Source organism: Crotalus tigris, unplaced genomic scaffold (assembly GCF_016545835.1).
Source record: "Crotalus tigris isolate CLP2741 ecotype Arizona unplaced genomic scaffold, ASM1654583v1 scf7180000017541.2806704, whole genome shotgun sequence".
Taxonomy (NCBI): domain Eukaryota; kingdom Metazoa; phylum Chordata; class Lepidosauria; order Squamata; family Viperidae; genus Crotalus; species Crotalus tigris.
The window spans coordinates 683,242-693,758 of record NW_024096462.1 but is presented as its reverse complement, the minus strand read 5'-3'; the positions used below and the strand labels follow the sequence as shown (position 1 = coordinate 693,758).

The 10,517-nt window shown below is 40.4% G+C and overlaps 1 protein-coding gene across 4 annotated transcripts in view; it reads right to left on the bottom strand.

The window, feature by feature from the left end:
* Positions 1 to 421: 421 nt before the first annotated feature.
* WNT5B (Wnt family member 5B) overlaps positions 422 to 10,517 on the bottom strand; it is a 125,016-nt gene continuing 114,920 nt past the window's right edge. For 3 of the 4 annotated variants that reach the window (XM_039357781.1, XM_039357613.1, XM_039357701.1), the window contains exons 4-5: positions 9,878 to 10,170; positions 1,493 to 1,951 (exon numbers count right to left, since the gene is read on the bottom strand). In XM_039357781.1, the coding sequence (XP_039213715.1) occupies positions 1,493 to 1,951; positions 9,878 to 10,170 (752 nt within the window). Of the gene's footprint in view, positions 1,952 to 9,877; positions 10,171 to 10,517 lie in introns of all 4 variants that reach the window. The other variant, XM_039357536.1, reaches the window with a different exon arrangement.

The following is a 10,517-nucleotide window of genomic DNA, read 5'->3' as shown; positions in this document are numbered from 1 at the left end:
TCCTTGCATGGCAAGAACGGGCTTCTCATCCTGAAATACATTAAAACAGCAGTTCTCAACCTATGGGTCGCGACCCCATGTGGGGTCGATCGACTATTTCATGGGGTCGCCAAGCAAGGCTGTCCACCATTTTTTTCCCCTTTTCCAGCGGGTGGTCGGCCTGCTCCGTCTCTGCTGCTTGCCAGCTATGTCTCGGCCGGCGCAGGGGGCGGCACCACGCATGTGCGGTGCTCCCGGGCAGGGAAAGTCCTTGACTTATGACCGGTTAGGTAGTCCTCGACTTACGACCAGTTTAGTCCTCGACTTACGATCGGTTGGGGGTCATGGCATTAAAAAGGTTGAGAACCACTGCATTAAAATGAGAGATGTGCGTGTAACGCATTAGCAGCAACAGATAATAAATATACTCACAAAAACAAGGGAGAGGGCAACAACAGGGGATATTTAATATTAAAAAGTAACTGTACATCTTGGATACTGGAAAAAAGAACTCTCCTATGGCTATTCAAATTCACATCCACGTAAAGCCTGGCGTGCTTGTAGAATTTCACATACATCTGTCTTTTTTAAGTTCAAAGGCACTTAGGCAGAATACAGTCTCTTCTCCATCCAGTTCGCATAGGCACAGGAGGCACCCCGCCGACAGCTCTTTTTCTACAAGCAAAAACCAGATCAATCAACTGAAGAAAATCATCCCACTTTGACAGCGTGGCTTTTTTTTCAGAGCTTTAGAGAATTCTATCTTCAAACCTGGTTCCCGCCCACCCGATTCCACAAAAGGGAGAAGAAACAGATGCAAAGGGTTTGTTTTCATGAGACCAGGATGCAGCAGCACATTTCAGGTCAAAGGTAAAGGTTTTTCTTCCAACCTCTGATGAAGAATCAAGGCCCTTATGTGACAGTTTTGCATGGATTCTGTCTTGGAAATTGGTCTTCAGCATTGAAATTGACATTTTTTTTTATTTTTTTTTTTTTTTTTTGCAGTCTGGCATCCCATTGTGTATTGTTAAGCAAAGAGAACTGCTTCATGTCCTTTTGGAAATTCATCTGAGCTTCCGAAGCGCTTTCTCTGGCTGTGCCTTCAAGACACATGTAATTCTTTGAATTTCAGCTATCAAGTAACAGAAGGAACATTCACCACCATCACCACCACCACCGTTCTCACTGTTTCCGTGGCAAAGCATCTGGAGCCAGCCCCATACCTCAAGTTTCTCATTTATTCTGGCTGAATCGTTTCAAGAGTTGCAGGGAACAAGTACAGAAATCCCATCCCTGGTCTTTTTTTTTCCTTGCTCCATGACTAAATAATTTAAAAAGGAGCAGCCCGACCCATCACTTGTTTAAGTGGAAGCATTTTAGTCTCTTAAATAAGCTTCTTTAATTATAATTATTACATCATCATCAACATCAACATCAATTTATTTATAGAAATATATATAAAATAGATTTATATAGTTTTATATCATATAGATTTGTAGCTCTCGCTGGCCTTTCATTTACAGACATACTGGTCGACAATCTCTGTGCACTTTTTACACTTAACGTAACAGCACCAATGAAACTTGCAGTGGCAACGTTCTACTTGCACACTCTTGAACTGGTCATAGCCCCGGCCACAACACATCAGCTCGCATCCATCCATGCCCTCTGAAGTCTTATTACACAACCGCCCCTGTGTGCCCAGGGAGCCCGTGGTCTCATTACGCAGGCAATAGTCCGGACTGGAGTCAATGTAGACCAGGTCCTCAGGGGTGGGCGAATTGAAGCGGTTGTTCACTAGCTCAAGCTTGCCTTTGCGGCCGATTCTCATGGCGGCAGCACTGTCATATTTCTCCTTCAGAAAGTCCCCCACTTTGCGGAAGTCAGCCAGCTGCAGCCAGCATGTCTTGAGGCTGCAGGACCCTGAGACTCCATGACACTTGCAAGCCACATCAGCCAGCTTGTACACCGCCTGTGGAAGAGAAAACCCATTGTGTCAATGCAACAGCTAACAGCAGGATGACCTAATCAGATAGTACATTTACTGATGCAGGAATCACTTCCACTGTGCTGAGTGGATGAGTGTAGAAAATACTTCAGCCTTTCTTAAATATATTTTTATGATTTTAGAGCTCATCCTTTATTTCCCTCTAAACTGCTCAGAGACGTATATGCAGCTTCTTCTGTTTAATTTATACATTTCTCTACAGAATGTAGGTTGGGGCACTCTCATTTTCTTCAACAGTTGCATGCTTATACAGGATTTTTTAAAATTTGGCCATTAAAAAGCCACTGTCAACACTGCTAACATTGGTTGTTCTTGCTTTGACAACATATGGAGATGCAGCCTTTTTCTTTCTTACACTTTACTCTTAGAATTAGATGATACTGGGGGAGGGGAAGAAATGTGATGGGAGTTAGTTAGACATACAATATTGTAATAAGAGCTGATAAGGCTTGGCTGGATAAAGAACTGGGCAGAAAGCCAGCATTTCAAACTAATTGGAGAATGTGATTTATGACTGCTAGTTGTAGGAGGGAATTGTGCTTTGATCTATGTGCTGAAAGGAGGGGAAGTCAGATTTTGGCTTCGACTATGTACCTGCTGAAGCTATGCTGCTTGAATAAAGGTTCTTTAAGGTAAACAATGCCTCAAAGTTCTTTGAAGTGTTTCATCTTTCGGAACCATGACAGCCACAGAGCAAGCCAAAGGCCAAATGTGTCCTTAGAGCTGCAAATTGCTTGCTTTAATATACAGGCTATTCTCTGGGTAGTTGTGTTGAGAGGGAATGCAGATATCCTTGACTTACGTTGCTTAGCTACCAGTCAAAGTTCTGATGGACCTATAGTGGGGAGGCTGTAGCTCCATCATACAACCAGAATTCGAAGTTCTCATGGTCCGGTGGAACATCCCTCCCCCCATGATTTGCAGCATCCTGTGGTCACGTGACCATATTTTATAATGGTTTTGCCAAAACTGGCATATATTTCCATTTATTATGGAAAAATTTTTATCCATTATACAGACTCAGTCCCTTATGGCAAAACCCTAAATTGCCTTTCAGTACTTATGCTCTGGTGAAGAGTGCTAAGCATCTGTTTTGAGGCCCAGAGTAATTTGGAGGTAATCAGTTCTGGGACAGAATTGTTCTAGAAACAGGATAGGACTTCTGCTTCTCAAGGAAGAGTCCTTTTTGGTTTCTTGTTCTTAATAAATTCAGTGTTTCTCTAGCAAGAAATATCAGCTACAGCAGTGGTTCTCAACCTGTGGGTCGGGACCCCATTTGGGGTCGAACGACCATTTCAATGGGGTCGCCAAACAACGCAGTCCGCCATTTTCCCCCGTTTTCCTTAGCTGTGCTACTCCCTTTTATTCTATTGGCTTTTGAAAGCCAATAGAATAGACTCTCTTGAATAGAGTCTAATTCTATTGGCTTTCAAAAGCCAATAGGAATTGTCCAGGCTGTCTCTGCCCTGCTGAGCCCGCCAAAAGTCCCATTTTGCAAACGGTGCTGCACCAGTTGAGTAGTCCTCGACTTACGACCTGTTGGGGGTCGCGGCATTAAAAAGGTTGAGAACCACTGAGCTACAGAGTTTTATTAGAGGAGTACTGCGATGACCTTGGAAAAAGTACACTTAGATTATTAGTAAAATATGAGCTCAGCCCTGGAAAACAAGGAAGCACAATACTGCCCCCTCCTTGACTCTCTCTGATATAAGATAATGATCTTGGTAGACAGGAGAAGAGTCACAATATAGACAACAGTCATGCAAAAGATATGTTGGACAAAAGAAGAAAAAGGAGCGTGGGAACAGTGTCAAAAGGGACCCACCTTAGTTTTTTGTAAAGTAAAAAATAAGAGAGGGGAGAGTTACTTTCAAACCCAGTAATAAGATTCTGTTACTTATCCTTACAACAAAACTCATGGTTTGGACTTCTCGTCTGGACTATTTTAAAAGGCAGACAGTTTCTTATGATATCTGTTCTTGATCTCAGAGGATTGACAGTTTTTGAGACTCTTGATCAAGACGTCTACAGTGCAACCCAACCATGAAGGACTCTTTCCATTGTTTTGACAATCTGTTTCTATACTCTCTGACTCTGGGCCCAAACCTCACCATTGTCCAAACTGATCAGCATCTGAAATGAAACTCTGTGAGGAATTTCAACATTATTTTTTGTACTTCATGTTCGCCCTTCCACATGCATTTTATAGGAAATAAGCAGAATTCAGGCTGAATCATCCTGCCTTTATGGCAAGTTCTAATTCTGAGTTTGAAGTGTACAATTGTAATCAGCATTATTGTAGAGAAGGCAATTTGCATCTTGTTCGCCACCTGGTGGCCAATCAATTCTCTTTCCCATTATTACTTTGTAAGAGGACTGTTCAACCTTGGCAACTTTAAGACTTGTGGACTTCAATTCCCAGAATTCCCTAGCCAGTATTTATTCCTTCCAGGAATTCTGGGAGTTGAAGTCCACAAGTCTTAACATTGCCAAGGTTGGACACCCCTGCTTTATTACATAATAAGAAATATTTGGAATAAAACATGCACCTAAAAATGTTATGTATGAATCAGATAAATATCTATTTAGAAATATAGGTATAGGTATTCAGAGGCATGGTCGACAAAGCTGAAGCTGCCTATAGCTTATTATCAAATAATAGATTTATTGTTATAAAATGTATTTTTTTATTTATTGCTGCAATCATTTCAATGCTTGGGCTTATTAAATGTGTGGGATACTTGTGACATATGTATATTGAAAGTTAACCCGATAATAAGCAATTCAACATCTGGGGAAAAAACACTGATGAAGTTAGAAAGCTTTCTTTACATTTTGTATGTAAATATCAACACACAAAACCCCTAATTACACACACTGTATTGAAATGCCCCTTTCTTGTGTTGTGCATGGCAAAAACTATACTTAGACTGAAAATGTTTTGGTAGTGGCATGTTTACAGATGATGTAAACATGCTACAAATTATTACAAAATGTTCTTTAGCATAGAAGATGAACTGAATGCATAGACAAGTTAGTTGTCAGAAGGAATGTGGTGTAAAAGTCTTATTGAAGCTAAGCAGAAAAGGATCTGATTAATGTCTGTGCAGAAAATTCCCAGAGAATCTTATAAAGTTATGACAGACTTCTCGGGACTTCTTAAGACCTGGTTCCAAACTTCCAAGAGCTGTTCCTCCCTTTTAGTCACATGACCACGTGTTGTGTGCATGACAACCAGCTCACACTCATGGCCATTTGTAGTGTCCTGCAGACATGTGTGACCATGTTTTATGACATTTTTACTTTTGGTTTCTGGCAAAAAAACCCAGCCCATAGTGAACAATGACTTCATTTAACATTACCATATTCACTATTGTAAAATAGGGCCCGTTATATGGGTGACCTGCTTTACAACTATTACAACTTAACATCATAATGGGCAGGCACTATTACAGTCGTAAACTAAGGACTACATGTACGTACGTTGTCCTAAGTATATCAGGAAAGGTAAGACTTATATCTTACCATAAATTACAATGGTAATGATTTTAAACTTATTTACCAAGCTAATATCTGCTACAGCATCTCCAAGAAATACAACACATTAAACACTGGTTTTACTACCCTGGCCACAAGAGCTGAATATAAAATTATATGAATTAGTTCCCTGACATCTCTTAAATAATATTCAAATCTGACAGGAGTGTTTCTGGTGAATTGTTGCTTATCTTAGAAAACTGGAAGCTGAAGAAAATCCGTATGCCTCATTCTAGGCATTCATTTGAAAAAGAAATCCATGCTTCAATTTTAGTCAAGAAGGTGACATTGGTCCAAATCTGAGCAAACACAGCAATATCTTTTTAAAACCACTTCAAGAGGGAAAATTGACTTGACTTCCTAATCAGGAATATACTGAATCAATTTGGTTTTTCTGCCTGGCAAAGTTATGGTCTGCTCTGTTTATGGGAGGTATGGCTTAGGTCCACCCCAAACAAAATGGTAATAATCAAAACTGTCTTCAAAGCAATTTATAGCAATAAACAAATGATTGAAATAAAACTGGTCCAATCCAGCATAAGAAATGGGCTGGAACCAAGAATCCACACAAAAAGAGGCATATTGTACCACCAAAGCTGCAGAATATAAAGGCCATTTTGACTTTTGAAGCCTGGGACACTCTTCATTCTCTACCTAAAGCAATAAAGGTATGCTTGAAAATTTTCAGAAACACTGGAATATTTATTTGCCTTTTCTTTTGCTATCTAAAATCTGCTGCATTTGTATTTTTCTTCTTTTGATTTCAAACCAGTAGCTCTATCAGTATTAGGAAAAGTAATCGTGTTTTCTTGCTGTATCTCTTGAATAAAATTTCCATCAGACTTTTGCTGTGGGTCCCACTCAGAAGAGTAGCAGACAAATACCAAAACATATTTTAAAATATTACAAACAGGATTCATTCAAGAATCTCTTGTTCTCTCTTTCAAAATCCTCAGTTGCTAGGAATTACTGATACAAAAAAGAAAAACCCAACCCTGACTTGGAGCTTTTTCAGATGTATTAGGCTCATATCAGCCAAAATTCTTTGCCAGTGGAAAAGTCCCAATACACAAAACATACCCATCATTTCCACGTTTAACAGGTATAGTTGAAAACCAGGCATTTTCAGCTGCAGTTTAACTCCTTAACGTCTTTCCAGGAAAATTCTCACAACTGTCCTCCTATTCCAGATGCCTCTTTTTAGGTTGTTTAAAGGGACTATAAGAGGCTGATAATTACTAGGAATTGTTATTTTACAATCTCTGAATTGCTGCATTTCCTTCTTGGACGTATGTATTGATTTTAATTCAGTGCTGTTTACAGCCTTGGTCTTTTAACTTTGTTTGCTTGCTTTCATTCAAGCATGTGCAATACATCATGTCCTTGCCATTTTACAATCAGCAACTCTATTTCATACAACAATATTAGTATATAGCAGTATTTTTCATGTGTAATATGGTCCTTATTCTAACTTTTTTCAAAACTGGAATGATCCATCCATTAATCGTTTTTCTTTGCTTTTTCTGTTAGGTGCAGCAGGTTATTAATTCTTTGTTATACTGAGGTGAGCACAAGTTACATAAAACTTTTAGGTAGTGTGGGAAGTCAGCCCCCCCAGAGAAGAAAATATTAAAAGGGCAGAATATTATATTTCCTCAAAGGATCTTAAAGAGGCAGAAAAGCATGCCCAGTTTTTCTTAATAGCCTTGTAGAAATGCAGATGCAATAATCCATTCAGGAAGGTTGGAGCCCTCCAGCTAGAAGATTAAGAAGACAAAGACATCTAAAATCTACATACCCCACCCAAACGCTAAAACAGGACATAATAGGATTAACCCACAGATGCCAAAGGGACACACTCAGACTCAGATCAAAGTACATGACACGGGAAATACAAAGCCTCAAACAGGAACAAAAAACAATCTCAAGAGCCCCAGAGGATATAAAAACCCACTCCCTACATGTGCTCACACTCTTTTCTTCCAGAGCCATCTTTCTGTCTGGCTCTCCTCTTCAATAAACTGCAACCTTCTTTCTAAAGCAGTCACCATGTTGTTTATTCCCAGCTTGGACTGGACCCTGATGAAGACTTTTCCTTCAACACTAGCAAAAGCAAGTTTACATATTCCAGCAACTTAGTATCAAGTGGAAGCTAGAAGTATGATGTATGGTGATTTACTCTAACTTCCATTGGATCATCTGACAGTTGAAGGTGGAAACTAAACTAGATTTATTTTTTTTGTATTTAATTTATTTATTATCCTGCCTTTATTATTATTTTATAAATAATTCAAGGTGGTGAGTCCTCCTTTCTTGTATTTTCCCCATAACACCAACCTTGTAAGGCAGAGGTGGGGAACAATGGCCCCTTTATGACTTGTAGACTTCAACTCCCAGAATTCCTGAGCCAGCAGAGCTGAAGTCCACAAATCATAAAGGGGCCATTGTTCCCCACCCCTATTATCAAGTGAATTAGGCAGAGAGAGCATGACTGGCTCACGGTCACCCAGCTACCTTTCATGCCTAAGGCAGGACTAAAATTCAGTCTCCCGGTTTCTAGCCTGGTTCTTTAACCATTAGACCAGGGGTCTTCAAACTTGGCCCTTTTATGACTTGTGGACTTCAACTCCCAGAATTCCTCAGCCAGGCACGCTGGGGAATTCCAAAGTGGAACTAGTACTTCCTACGATTTGGAAATTATGAATTTACGCTGTTTAAAAACTGCAGGTATTTTTTTTTTTTGCAACAGAACCCTGGATTTGCTATGGAAGCCACTGGAATTTCAGTGGCCCCTATCCTTCCAGAAACACCGTGGTCATCTACAAAAATAAATTTTAAACTCATTTAAGATCACAATCTGAGTGAAATCAATATGGCTTACTTGAAAATAGTGTGTTTATTAGATGCTCAGCTCTATGCCTCTGTCTTAAAAGTGAGGTCAGTGAATAAATAGCTAAATGGTTTCCTCCTTTATAATATTTTCCTTCCAAAAATGGGAGTAAAGATATTTGAGCTATAGATCAAGAGCTGAGGCGCCAGAGGCAGCTAAGACATTTGCACTCGAAAAGACAACCCTTTGTATCAAGTTGCAAGGATCTGGCAAAAGGATTTGCTTTTGTCAGCCCTTCTGTTACTCTCTACCTCAGATTCCTTTTGGGTTCTTCTCTCATAAGAGATATAATCTCAAGCGAATTTGTAAAGAATTACTACACAGTTTATCAATCAAACTTCTTCCCAGCTTCAATGGTATTGGGAGTGACTGATGCTGGAGGCCTGTTACATGTTGTGTAGATAAATAATGCAGCATGTCTGCCAAAGCCTAAAAGCCCCTTGGAACAATAAGGTTCAGGCTAATGGGAAAGAAGGCAAAAAACGGAAATCAAGTGGAGAAAGAGACAGAGGGGAGGGAAAGGGCAAGCTGAGATAACAGTCAAAGATAAACAAACAGGGCAATAAAGCTAGACATTGAAGCTCTGAGTGCAGTGGAGCAGAGATGGGGTCAGGATTGTGTCTATAACTGAGACAATCCCTTCTCCAATCCCTGATGGATGACATTCCTTGAAAACAGAATGGGACAGTAAGTCTTGTTGTCCATCATTCCAGAAACTATAGTTTCTGCAGCGTGGTGAGAACAGGAAGAGAGATCATACTGGGGATCAAAAATGCTGCTAAAGGGTTGAAGATGCCAGTGTTAGCAAATCCTAGCCTAGCATTCTCAACTGAGATTTTTATTTATTTACAGAATAGAGCTGGAAGGGACCTTGGAGGTTTTATAGTTCAACCCTACACTCAAGCAGGAAACCCTATAGCATTACAGACAAGTGGACGTCAAGACTCTTTTTAATCTTTTTAAAAAGCTTTTTATTGGTTAATTGTCCTCACTGCTAGGAAGTTTCTCCTTAATTCCAGGTTGCTTCTCTCCTTGATTAGTTTCCATCCATTGTTTCTTGTCTTGCCTTCTGGTGCTTTGGAGAATAGGTTGACTCCCTCTTCTTTGTGGCAGCCCTTCAAATATTGGAACACTGCTATCATGTCACCCCTAGTTGTCCTTTTCACCGGACTATCCATACCCAATTCCTGCAACCATTATTCACATGTTTTAGCCTCCCTTGAAACTTAAATGCATAACTTCCTCCCCATGGGATAGGATGAAGGGAACTGGAACAAACAGCTTCCTAATTCTGTTTCTTTTCTCTCCTAAAATAACCAATGAAAAGATAACAATGGAATAAGCCATAGCATTCAATGGCTCTAATGGATGGGCCAAAGGGAATTTTAGTAAAATACATCTAGGAGCACAGAGGTGGGAAAGTTAATCTACGGAGAAATAGATGAGAATTAAAATTATCTTACCCTGCGCCCTGCCTCGTTGTTCTGCAGGTTCATAAGTATACGGGCCTGCTCTTCTGATCCCTTGGCATAGTTCCTCTCCCTTTCTCTGGCATCCACAAACTCTTTGGCAAACCGGTAGCCATATTCCACATTGTCCCCACACCCACCCCAAAGCCAGTCCCGGGGCAGGTCCTTGGGTCGGGCTGTCCGGCTGCAGCCACAAGTGGAAAGCTCTCCTTCACGGCAGGCGCGGCTGATGGCGTTCACAACTCCTGCAGCACTGACAGCATACGCGAAGGCAGTTTCTCGGCTACCTGAGGGAAAGAGAAGAGATCATCGAAGTCACAAACGTTAGTGATCCTTTTGGTCTCTACTGGAAACATAGCCTTTCCCAATGTGGGTCCCTCTAGGATTGTAGAAATTACAAATGTATTCTAAATAGAACTTGACTTACAACAGTTCATTTAGTGACTGTTCGAAGTTATAATGGCACTGAAAAAAGTGACTTGCCCATTTTTCGCACTTATGACAGTTGCAGCATCCTCGCGATCACAATGATCAAAATTCAGACGCTTGGGCAACTGATTCACATTTATGACAGTTGCAGTGTCCTGTGGTCACTTGAACAGTTTTTGCAATCTTCTGACACGCAGAGTCAATG